The sequence below is a fragment of the Bos grunniens genome, chromosome 26 (genome assembly GCF_055505025.1).
Source record: "Bos grunniens cultivar Pamir isolate PY7600 chromosome 26, Bosgru_T2T1.0, whole genome shotgun sequence".
Classification (NCBI taxonomy): domain Eukaryota; kingdom Metazoa; phylum Chordata; class Mammalia; order Artiodactyla; family Bovidae; genus Bos; species Bos grunniens.
The window spans coordinates 41,459,856-41,473,105 of record NC_141190.1 but is presented as its reverse complement, the minus strand read 5'-3'; the positions used below and the strand labels follow the sequence as shown (position 1 = coordinate 41,473,105).

The 13,250-nt window shown below is 36.1% G+C and overlaps 1 protein-coding gene across 47 annotated transcripts in view; it reads left to right on the top strand.

The window, feature by feature from the left end:
* Positions 1-13,250, top strand: part of ATE1 (arginyltransferase 1) — a 162,632-nt gene that overhangs the window by 116,775 nt on the left and 32,607 nt on the right. For 27 of the 47 annotated variants that reach the window (XR_015155419.1, XR_015155414.1, XR_015155413.1 and 24 more), the window contains one exon: positions 4,631-4,751. The exons of 3 other annotated variants lie outside the window; for them this stretch is intronic. Coding sequence is in view for 35 of the 44 variants with exons in the window: in XM_086377897.1 (XP_086234023.1) it covers positions 4,631-4,751 (121 nt within the window). In the remaining 9 variants the exon portion in view is untranslated. Of the gene's footprint in view, positions 1-4,630; positions 4,752-5,311; positions 8,177-13,250 lie in introns of those variants that run through there. 17 more of the 47 variants (XR_015155415.1, XR_015155421.1, XM_086377919.1 and 14 more) reach the window with 4 other exon arrangements.

Sequence of the window (13,250 nt, the reverse complement as noted above, 5' to 3'; positions counted from 1 at the left end):
CCAATATGAATGAATGTACTTAGAGGTTGATTAAATATTTTTCCTTCTGACCATGGGGAAGTATGTCCAAATCCTTAAGTAATTGCATTCTTAATACAGACCTTTCTCATTTTCTTACACTAGCTGGAAAGTCAGAGCAGCTTGCAAGCCTCTGCATTTTCCATTTGTGTGATGGCAACTTTAGATTGAACTGCAAGCAGTTCGGTCACGTAACTCTCTACTGGCTAAGTTTAGAAAGCATAACATTTCAGAGTGGTTTATTTCATGAAATTCTTGGCATTCTTTGATGGCTTGAGACAATATTTGAAACACTGAAATAAGCCTGTACTTAGGAGAAAAATAATGTTTTTACCTAATCTAAAATTTTGATTTTAAATAATCAGAAGTTACAATGTATACATTTATGGTTTTTCAGTGAGATAACCTGAGTATTTAAAGAGTTAAAAATAAAATATCTATTATAAGCAAGTGTTGCCTTAGAAGAACATTGTAAAAATATAGGAGCTTTGGACAGTTGTGCCTGATCACACTTCATACATTCTTATGTATTTATCTTTCTCCAGGTCAGTAACTCCCAGTAGACTGTGAATTATCTAGAGATGTGCCAATTTGTTCATCTTTTTGTTCCCAGCATCTGGTGCCTGTCACAAAGTCAGGAGTCATTTAGCGTTCATTGACTGAATATTTTTTATTGTCAGCATATTGTTAAATCCAGGCACTGGGTTCAGGTGGCTGCTGTTGAATCAGCATATCTGCATGGAATGTGTCTGTTTTTGTCTTAAAGACTCACAGTTGATGGCTGATTTCCCCCCAGAATTTGATCTGTGCATCTTAGTCAGCATTTAGTTCTGCCTTAAATTAGAAAATGGTGTCATTTGTATATTTTGGGTTTCTTTTTTTCTTGTTTATTTTTTAACTTAGAATGATATATTTTCCTCTTACTAGGAATTCTCTTGGGATTCTCTTTTATATTGTGTGATCACAATAGGCAAGATATACCATCCATTTTTATTACTGTTTCCTTGTTCATATTGGTGGTCTTTTGTACTAAACAGTCCTAGAATAATTAAGTAAGAAGAACTAGGAAATTGTGCAAATGAACAATAAGAGGGGATTATCTCTACCAGATATTATATTAAAATATAATATAGAACTTTAATATTTAAAACTATATAGCACTGGTATATGAGTGGGACTTCCCTGATGGCTTAGACGGCAAAGCGTCTGTCTACAATGCGGGAGACCTGAGTTCGATCCCTGGGTCGGGAAGATCCCCTGGAGAAGGAAATGGCAATCCACTCCAGTACTATTGCCTGGAAAAATAATTAAGCAAGAAGAACTAGGAAACTGTGCAAATGAAGAACAATAAGAGGGGATTATCTCTACCAGATATTATATTAAAATATAGAACTTTAATATTTAAAACTATATGGCACTGGTATATGAGTACACAGACAGAAGTATAACAGAATAAGTAGAAAGTCCAGAAAGAGATTTAAGTATAATTGGAAATTTAGTAAGTTATCAAAGACGTTTTAAATTCTAAATCATCAGGGAAAATGATACTTGTTTAAAAAATGCTCTTGAGGCCACTTGGTAAACATCTGAAAGAAATTAGGTTGAATCGTCTTCTACCTTACACCAGAATAAATTCCAGGTGGAGCATAAATGTAAATGTAAAATTGTGAAACCATAAAAGTACTAGAAAAAAATCATGAAAATGTTTTTATAGTCTTAGAGTGATAGAGGCCTTTTTATTTATATTACAAAACCCAGATGCCATTTAAAAGAAAATGATAACATTTGACCATTTACTAGATTTCTACATGACAGAAGAGCATAGCACACACAGTCAAAAGACAAACATGGAAAATACAACATAGTTAACAAATTAAGGGTTAATTTCCTTAATATATAAAGAGTTTTTTGATTAGTAGGTCTGTAAACCTAACAACAAAATGAGCCAGCTTTATAGAGAAGGAAATACCAATTCCTTTAAACGTGTGGAATGATTCATAATGCAAATTAAAACCACAGTGAAATGCCACTTCTCATTTGGCAGATATGGAAAGTTTCAGTAGCACACTGTTGATAAGGATATGGGGAAATCAGCACTTGCATGCACACCATTGCTGGTGGCAGTATAAATCCACACAGCTCCTGTGGGAAATCGTTTTGTGCTGTAAAACCTAAAACCCTTATACCCAGCAATCCAGTTCAAGGATTTATCCTGGACATACGCAGAGATAATGTGTTTACAGGAATATTTATTTTATCCCAAATGGTTATGCCACTTTGAACCAACAGTATTCAAGTTCTAGATGATCCAGAACCTTGCCAGAACTTGGTCTTCTAAATATTGTAGTGGGAGTTGTGGTGAGCCATTGCAGTGGGAATTCAGTGGTATCTTATTGTAGTTTTGAGTTGCATTTCTGGTAACCGATGTTAGGTTTCTTAGACATTCATATATCTTTGGCAAAATGGTTTAAGTCTTTTTGCCTTTTAAAAAACTTGGATTGTTCCTATTAATGACTTGTTAAATTCTTTGTATGTTTTGGATACAAATATGTTGTCTAATACAAGTTTTATTAATATTTTCTCCAATCTTTGGCTTGCCTATTTATTAATAAGTTTTTGAAGATGGTATAATTTTGATACAATCCAGTTCATCAGTTTTTTCTTTTATACTTATTGCTTTTTGTGTTCTAAGGAATCTTTGTATACTCTAAAGTCAAGAAAAGTTAATCCTTTTTAAAAAATTTCTTTAGCTTATATGTTCGGCTCTCCCCTACCACCAGTAGATTCTCGAAATAGTCTATAACCAAAAGGTGAGGGGCGCAGCTCTAGAAGCACTGCTGTAGACTGCTGTCTGGTGTTCACATTTGTTCACGTGGACAGCACTGCATCGTACTGTCCCTCCGCAGTAAAAGTGTTTGTGAATTGGTGGAGAGAATGACATTACTTTTGATAAGGTAGGTATCAATTGAATAACTGGCTTTACTATACTTCCTAAGTATATCATTAATTCATTTCTAAATAATCCCGTGTTATGAATTTTAGTATCAGGTGAGTGTGTCCACCTGGACCTGCCCTGTCTGGGTGACCTTTACTGCTCTGAGGCAGTAAGGCATCAGCAGTGCCGTGAACACTGCAGGAAGATCAGAATCAGAGACCTGAGTCTGGTCTTCATACTGTCTGCCTTCTGTCCTAGTCAGCAAGCATTACCATTTCATCTAGAATAAAGTCTAGAACATGATTTCTGAAGCTGATCCACGACCTACCTTTCTATTTCTGCAGTGCTCTGCTGTTTCTGTTTCCCAGCGTTATATTTGTTTATGCTGTAATCTTCATCTAGATTGTTCTCATTCCTTTTCAGCCTGTCCCAGACTTAGCCAGTCAATCTAAGTCCCCATTAAAACTCCATATCCTCCTTGAATTCTCTTCCAACATCTCAAAAGCAGTAATTAATCTGTTTGTGTACATTTTATGTATAATTTCTCCATTATCTTACAGACTGCTGAATGTTTTGAATGCTGGAAGGGCGTGGTGTTCATTTTAAATATAAGTTATAGAGCACCTTTCTGACTCAAGCTGTGTAACAGTGCTACGCCCTTAAACAGGAGTAGTCTGTGTCATGAGGTTTGCACTAGGTCGTGTTTTTCAGACTCTGATTTTGTGACCCATTTGCTATTTATGAAAGCAGTTTTGGTGGTTAAATGGTCCAAGAGCATAATTTTTTTAAAAAATGAATAGAAAATAGAGGATTACATAACATGGATAAGCATTATATAGTAAAAGATTTGTTCCTATTAATAGTTTTATATTTTCATATAGGTTTACTAGGTTATAATGTAAAATGTATTTCTTACTATGGGCTGTAGTTTAAAAAAAATGGAAAACCAATGTTTAGATTTAACCTCTGTGATGAATTTTGAATGTTAAAATTTAGAGAAGAGATGTTTGGAATTTTAATTAACTTTAATATTTCTGAAAATTTTAACTGAATGATTTCACATAATTTGTACTATCCTCTATTAATTGGCTACCAAACTACCCTTAGAGGAATGATTTTTTTTTCTTTAGTATCTGTTGTATAGTCTATTTATAAGTCTAGATTGCTCATGGAAGCATGTTGACCAGACAGTACTTTTCAGTGCATTAGAATGGAATCAATATTATCAGCTGAGCTTATGAATTTAAGAATTTTGACTAAGGGTAGTGAAATTCCACTTTGGAAAATAAATTTATTTCATGTATAAATCCGAATGCTCTCAAATACAAAATTTCACTTATCAACTAGCACTTGTGTCCACTTGAATTTGGAAGTGGTATTCTTAGCAGTCAGATAAGCAGGAATATGTTTTTATCCCAAAAGAAAGTAGAAATTCAGATCTTCTGAGTCAACACAGGCATCCCAAAGGGTGATACATGAGTTTGAGAGCCTTCAAATGTGCATTCTTGAGCTAGGAAAACAATTACTAATAGGATTGTTTAGTGTTTACAGTAAAGCTGTCTCTGGTTGACTTCATTTAAACTTGTGAGTAATACTTTCCCTGGAATTCTGGAGCCTTGCAACTAGGAAGTCACTGTGTTAGTGATGTCAGTGCCTTTTTTCTTCACTTCTCTTTAGGGTCAGTACAGACCATCAGATTTGCTGTGTCCTGAGACATATGTTTGGGTTCCCATTGAGCAATGCCTGCCTTCACTTGAGAAATCCAAGTACTGCCGTTTCAATCAGGACCCGGAAGCAGGTATGTTTGAAATGGAGCTCAGCCAGAAATCATTGGATCTGTTTCAGGGTCCTCATGTGTGACTGTGGCCCTTGACGGGGTCCAATAACTTTTGATATAAACATTACAGAGTGTGTGTGAGTGCCTGTGCACAGACGTGTGTGTTTCTAAAATAAGAGACGCTACATGTACACAAAGCAGTCAAACGTTGTGAAATCATGGTTTTGCAAAGAAATGCAGAAGCCTCCTGTGCTTGTGCTACTTACTGACCCAGCTTCTTCCATTTTGGTTGGTTTTCACATGCTTTGAGGGCTGACACCATTATCCATTACTTTGACCGCTATCACAGTGTGTATGAATTGTTCACTATTATTTAGCCAGTGTCAAGAAGATAGAAGTATTGACCAGTTGGACTGAATATAGTTGTGGAATGGTTTCACAGGGGCCCAGGTGGCTCCGATGGGTTTTGTGATGACACTTTCTTGACTTCTTGTCATCTCTGGTGCGTCTTCTCCTGCCCAGAATAACCCCAGCCATATTTTCTCCCTTAATATTCTCCTTTGGATACTGCACACTGGTAGCAGGTAAAGTCACTGAGAGTACAGCTCGGGAGCCAGACTTCCTGCTTTCTCACCTAACTTCATCATCAGCTGGTAAACTGGATATTCTTCAGCAATTTCATCATCTCTCTGGCCCCAGATTCTTGGCCTTCACAATCAAGATGATAATAAGATCTTTCATATTGGACTGTAATAAGGATTAAAACAATCACATTGAGAACAAAGACCCCCTCTTGTTGTGTTGGTGATTGTTAGGCCAATTAACATGCCTCATCCTGTGTAAGCCACCAGCTTCTCCTGCGTTTGCCTTTTTTTGCCCTGAAGCCTCTCTCAGAAAAGACATGGAGGTCTGTTCACTTCCCCATCATCTGAGTACCACCTCCCGTTTACAGCAGTTCCCTCCCCACAGCCCTCCCCACCCTCGCTGTGTATTCCCTGTGGTCCTGATGCTCTCTTGCTCTGTGGTGGATCCATTCAGTTGCTGTCTGTGTCTTCCCCCAGACTGAAGTTCCCAGATATTTCAGTGTGCGCTTCGTTGACCTTTCTCTCAACATAGCCCACCAGAGGAGATGCCCTATGCTTACTTCTTAAAAATACAAACATGTTCCCACTAGCCACCTGTAGTCTAGTCTAAGTTTAGGGAAAAAGAAGGAAAGAGAAATGGAGAGGTCAGGGGAAAAGAAGAAAGTAATTGGAAGAATTAAATATGAAGACAGAGGACAAGGAGAAAAATGCAGTCTTTTTTTTTTTATTCACATGTTAGGTTTCATTAAAAAAATTTCATTTAAAAAATTGATTTATGTGCCCATATATTTTGTTAACTCCTGGAAAAAGCTGTTATGAATTTAAGAGTGGGCACTTCTTACACATGATGATACCTTAGAATCCAATGAAGAACAGCTAGAGGGACCCATTTGCTAGGCACCAGGTTTTCTAGATGTTTAGTTTCATGAAGCAACCAATGCTTTGTAGTTCCTTCAGCTTAAATTACTGATCAGAATTTCATTCTAAGTTCTACCTCATTGATGAAATAGATTTGTTGCTTAAAAACAAATGTATTGAATTTGTCTATTAGTTTTGGAATCAGGCTCAAAATAAAAGCCAGTAGTATTTTAGAGGAAAGCATATACAGTTGACCCTTGAACAACCCAGGGGCAGGCACCAGCCCTCCACCCAGTTGAAAATCCACGTATAACTTAGACTTGGTCCTTTCTATCTGCATTCTTGGATTTAACCAACCTTGAATTGTGTCGTACTTCAGTATTGAAAAAATTCTGAGTATACGTGGACTCAAGAAGTTCAAACCCATGTTGTTCAAAGTCAACTGTGCTTAACCACTCTATCCCCTTATAAAAAATTTTTCCCTTTATCTTTTCTCAAGGGCAGGTCAGAGCCAGTCCCTGTAGTGAAAATTGCTGACCATCGTAGTGCATTGTTTCATGTTCACATGCAAAAATTTGTCTTTATAAATTCCTTCCAACTGAATAATAATACCATCTTAAATTGCTTGTGACTCCCAAGCTCATGACACAACTTCACCTTCCCTTTTTCTCTCTTGATCTATTCTAAAGACTGTTTCTCTTCTTACATATACTTGGGAGGTTAAAGTAGTCAACAGCCTCTCTCTGTTTTATAAAATTGAAAAGGTGACTGAATGATTTCTGTGTACCGAATGGACAATCAAATATAATGATTCATTCATGTCAGTATATTTCGAATTCATTTTCCAAAGTAAGCACTGATGAGCATTTCATGGCAAAGAAAATTTAAAGTCTCATGTATGCGGGTTTGTCACGTGATGTGTACTATACCTGGTGAGTGAGGAATATACAGCATGTTCCTTTCCTGTAATCTAAGCTACATTTCTATGGTAGTAACTTCAGCTTTTAATATTCACTCTTTAGGATTCATTCACAAAAGTTTGAAGAGTTAATTTTCTTTGATAATTGTACTTCAAAGAAAATGAAGATCCTTTTCCATATGCCGAATCTTTGGGACTTTCTGAAGAACACCGTATAATTTTATCAGTATTGAAGATCACAGTCCAGACACTATTTGAAATCAGACTTATAACCTGTGGTTTTAGGAAATTAAAATGCAGTTACATGCTGGAATGTATTGAGCATGCTGTGAAACATGGTCATTTGAGATTTAAATGGCAGTCTGTGAAAAACTGCTCTCTTCTCTGGGGCCAGCTTTACTTTTACATGACCCAAACCTTGACTCAGAAAATACAGAGCTTAACATGGGCAATATTGTTAGTCGGCATGGTGCTTTTTTCACTAAGATCTTGTTCCTCCTTTGAGCTGTTTCAGTAAAGTTCTCTGCAAAAGGCACAGCTGATCACCATGGGTGTTTGTGAGACAGTCTTTGGCTACAAGTGCATCAGTGGCTACTTGCAAGAAAAATTGCATTTCCACAACTCTGAATTGCTGAGAATGTCTGGAAATTCTGTTCTTCCCTGCCCTCAACCCACCCTCCTCCAACCCCGCACATTTTGGGGATTTGGGTTCTATGGTTATTTGCTCAGCTAAGAAGCCTGCACGTTGATAAAAAACCTATTGTATTCACTGCTTTACAGTACCATGGGGGGAGGGGCTGGCAAAGTAAAGTAACTTGGAAAATTTTAAAGAGGTTCTTTTGTTCATAAATAGATCTCTGTCTCCTCTAAACAAGGGATTTCCAAAGTTCCTCAAATGATTTTTAAGTAAACGTGGTAAATTGTTTTTTAAATTAATAGTTGGATATGTATAGACCTGAAAATTTTTGCATCACAGTTACCTGTTACTTTTTTGGATTAACTTACTTTTAAAAATGTTTATTGGAAACACTAGTATAAAACCACTACTAAGAAGGAAAATAAAATGATCCATAGTATAACAACAATCATTGTTAATTTTTTAATGATCTTCTGATCTTTTTGTGTGTGTGTACTTAGCTATTTGTATTTTTTAAAAAAATCATGCTTCACACTTTTGTAGTTATTCGTAATACTTTGTGTTGCTTCTTACTTTTAGTAAAAACTGCTTGACCACTAATATGGTTGATGATTCACCAAACAGATGCCACTGCTTTCGTGATAGACAGTATCTAATACAGACACTTCACAAGCATCACTGAAAGGGTAAACCAGGTGGTTTGGAGTCTGTTTGAGAACCATGATAAGCTGTGATTTGATTTGATTCTTAATGTTGCAGAGTATTGTACTGCCAACTGAAAATTGGCATTTGCCAACTGCCTCTACAAGGATTAAGTTACAAAATTCTGTAGCCACTGACTTTCAACACTCCTGAAAGGAGTTCAGGATCAGGAATGAGGCACTCTGTGCTCTGTGAAAAATGAGTAGAACAGGCCTTCAGATAGTTAGATATTTTTAGGAGAATATTTTTATGATCCCAGTGGAGCCCAATTTTTGCATCTCCTCATATCTAGAAAAGCACTAAAATCAGTAACAGAGACATCTTCTCGCTGCGACTAGCAGCAAACCTCTACAAGATGCGTGCTTGAGTGTACATACCCCTTCACTAGACTCACACCTACTACTGACCGCCCCCCAACCTCTTTGAAATACTGTCTTGGGCTGTATTCCTTGTTTTGCCCCAAATAAAACTTAACTCACAGCTCTGATGTTGTGCTTTTTTTTCCTCTCAGTTGACAGTACTATTTTTGTTGGTAGTAAAATCCTTTTGGTTCCAGATTTATTAAAAAAATTAAAACTTTATTGAGCATATGCTTTTTCCCAAGCACTGTTCTACTCTGTGTTTCCCTGTTACCTTATTTTATGCTCAGAACATAATTGAATGCTTCACCACTGACCCCTCGGATATTATTTATTACAAAAATGATGTCTTTTAATCAGAAATATAATTTGAATTCAAATGTTACAGTGTAATATTTATATAAGTACTTTCTGTATTTCAGAGATGCTGATTAGAATCAGCTTTATTTCTGTTTCCACTTACAGTTACAGAAGCATATATTTTATCACAGATTAGCTTTCACTCTCTTTTTCTGTACACGTTTTGAAATATTTGCAAGAAATTTCTTAATTTTTCTATAAGGTAACTAGTAAATTATTAGGATATCGAATTTAAATTTACCATAAAAAATAATAGCCCCTAATTCTGACTTAGTGCTTTTATGCATTTACCCAGGTTATTCCTAGGACACCTAAAGTCTTCCCAGCAGCTGCCAGAAATCTAAACTAGTACAGGAAGCTTTTTCCTAATTTGATCCCCATCCCCTGAAACTCTGAGCCTCCAGATTTTATTTTATGTTGTTTCATTTTTTTTTTTTTTAGAAAACTTTATTTGAAGTGTTCACAAGAATTTTAACATAGTAAACCTCAACTCAAACATTGACACACAAACAATAAAAAATATTAAAGAGTATCATCATACATCATTTTGGCAAAACAAGATGGTCCAAAACATTGCATAGTGACATTTTTCCTGTCAAATGACTAACTGGATGAAAATACCACATTTCTTTTGTGTCCTTAAGAATATGTAGGTCATTTATCGATTATTGAGTTTTGAGAAGATTCATCTACAATATATTCCTCTGAAAGCTCATAACCTGACCAATTTTGCCATCATTAACAGAGTCTAAGAGTGCTGCTACCTGCCTCTTTCCATTTATCCTCTGATTCATCTAATAACTTGGAAACATCTTCCTCTATCAATTTCCTTTTATTTGCCACTATGAATGGAAAATGAAAAATTCTAAATTCTCAACTTGTATGAAATCTTGAAGCAAACCATAAAGATAGTCCCTTCAAGTCTTATTTGTTTCATTTGTCTCTTTTCTGTCTTTACTCCATCCCCCCTTTTCCCTGGCACTTTTTCTATACCTCTGGAGTTTCTGTCATGTATGCCCATAGGAAAAAGCAAGTCCCACTCTGACTGTCTTTGTGTGTGAAGTAGCCAGGTTCAGAAAGAGCTGTGGCTCATACCAGCTTGCTTGGTTCCTCCAAGCCTGATATCACAGCCTGAATGTTGTGCTTATGGTCCCTCAAAAGAGGATATACCTCAGCCATAATGTCATCCTAATCACTGAGAAACAATGCCTGTGAGAAAGCAAATGTACTGAAACTTCCTGGGGTCCCTAAAAATGTGCCTCAGTGATAACTTATAGTTAAGGAGACAGTGGCTTTCTAAATCATTTTAGATTTGGGATTAAGTTGTTACTCTTTTAATTCTCCTCTGGGTAAAAATTTTTTCAAGTCCTGATTTGATGTTGACCTACCCATTTGAAGTTGCAACATGAATAATGTTGATTGTTGGATACTTGAAAAAGTGAAAGTGAAAGTCGCTCAGTCATATCTGACTCTTTGTGACCCCGTATGGACTATACAGTCCATGGAATTCTCCAGGCCAGAATACTGGAGTGAGTAGCCTTTCCCTTCTCCAGGGGATCTTCCCAGCCCAGGGATCAAACCCAGGTCTCCTGCATTGTAGGTGGATTCTTTACCAGCTAAGCCACAAGGGAAATCCCTGTTGGGTACTTAATAAGCATAAATTCTTTGTTGCCAGTAAAGACGGTGCTGTTAGATATAGCCAGCTGAAGATAGAATTTATTGTGGCTTACTATATGTCATAAAGAACCATGTAAGCAGCCATGTGTTAGTCACTCAGTTGTGTCCGATTCTTTGTGACCCCGTGGACTGTAGCCTGTCAGGCTTCTCTGTCCATGGAATTCTGTAGGCAAGTATACTGGAATGGGTAGCCATTCCCTTCCCCAGGGGTTCTTCCCGACCTGGGGATCAAACCTGGGTCTCCTGTATTGCCGGAAGATTCTTTATTGTCTTAGCCACCAGGGAAGCCCCATAAAGAAATCAGGCATCAAACCAAGAAAATATGTTTGGAAATTTGGCTCTTATATTTGGTGAATCTGCGGAATGTGTTTTGATATGGAAAATGTAGAAAGTTACGGTTTCTTAATTTTTTTCAGTTTATTCCTTTCCACTTAAAGATATCACTTTATTATTAGTGTATTTTCCCACTTAACTCCTTTTCAGAGATATGCCTTCTTTATTCAAATGTAGTATAGCACTAACATGACTGCTGATTTAAAAATTAGAAGCTACATTTCCCTAGTTTGCATGATCTTTTATTTATTTATTTATTTTTTTGCATGATCTTTTAATGAGGACCCTAAGGAGCAAAACAAGTCTTTCCTACAATATTTATGCATAAGAGTAAAGTATTATAGTGTTTTAATATTTGCATTTTCTATTAAAATGTGAAGCTAAGACTCATTAAGGTAAAATTCAACAGTTGTAAATTACTGTTCTCATTTTTAAGAATGTTTTTTAAAAGCCAGTTTTACAGAGAAATTTTTTAAATACTGTTTTACAAATTTTTACCAGCCAGTCTTTACTCAATAAGGCATGTATGTGTGAGCACCAAGTCAGTGACTGATAATTGTTAGAGCCTTGGCCAGAGGGAAACTGAAATACGTCTGAAAAGGTTTGAAAAGCAGACTTAAGATTTCCATTTAGCTATTAAGGAAGTATTTCTCTGATTTCTTTCTTTCTGCTTATGTAATAGAAATAATTTTTTAAATAATCCTTTTGACAGTCACCCAGTTTTCAATATATAATTCTATAACAAAAATTATTTCAGTATAATTCTAAAAGGCTTAAAAATATCATGATACTTCAGAATATGTCTGTAAATGCTAGTGAGGCCTGGTTCTAATGTGTGACACCTTGCTATGCTATTTTGTTTATTGTTTGAGTGAAGACTGACATTTTTTGTATCATGAAGGGATTGTCCAAAATGTCAGTTAAAGAATAAAAATAAAGCCCATACCTGCTGTTCAAATGCTGAATGAACTGTGATATTCTGTTGAGTATGAGACATTGTCAAGTTTTAGTCCTTTATTTTAGATACCACTGAGAAACAATGTTGCCAATTAGACTGTGACTCCATGAATTATAAGATGCATTTGGGTTTCAGAAACATTAAAATGTGTAAAAATGTGGATCTTAACAGAGGAAATGGGATTCAGTCTGTGCCCTCTAATAGCTGACAAAGCCGAGGAGTGTCAAGGAGGCTTGTTTCTAGCTGTTAGGGAGCTTTGTGGCATCTTAATTCTAGGCATTAGATATGTTATACATGGAGAGTATACACACATATCAGAGTTGGAAGACGTTGATATCAGGTGCTTTTATATAAAAATAAGTTTATTGTCATTGGTGATAATAGAGTTCTTTTAATACTCTCATCTAGGTACTTTAGAAAATTTGGAGAAGACATGTAACTACAAAGATATTTTATTGTAATAAAAGTGAAAACTTTTTACTACTCCAAATCATTGAAATGATTTAAGCATTCTCAATCTCCATACATTCTGGTTGTAAACAAATTTAAAAACAAATTTTTAAACTTTGTTTGATGTTGGAAAGCAGCAATGAAAGGAGAGAATTTAAAAACTTTGCTTAGCCAGTAAATTTAGTAATCTCTGACAGTTAATGGAATGCTTAAAGGTTAAATAAGTAAAGAAAGGGCAAATAATGATATCCCAGAATGTCATCAGCCCTAAAATCATTTGCAGTTGACTGAACATCTCCCTGCCTTGTGAATTATCGGTAAATACTCTGTATTGTGGAGCCTGTATCATGTGATATTCAATCCAGTGCCTCTTGGCTATTGGAGAAACTGACGCAAATGGCAAGTGTGGCAGCCTGAATTTCTGAAATCACTCATACCCAACTTCAGTGTGAGAAGGAGTCGCTGCATTTGCCTGCAAGGTACTTTTAAACTGTTTAGATTCTGTTTTGTGGATGTTTAATATACATTCTCTTTGCAGAAAAATAAGCAAGCTGTAACATGAAGGTATGAGGAGGTCTGTTTATTTTATGAATGTTCTTTCATGTGATGCTGGCAAAATGTTTTTAATGTAAACATGGAAACTGGGGTAGAATTCCTGTTCTTGTAAGAAATGTATTTTCCTA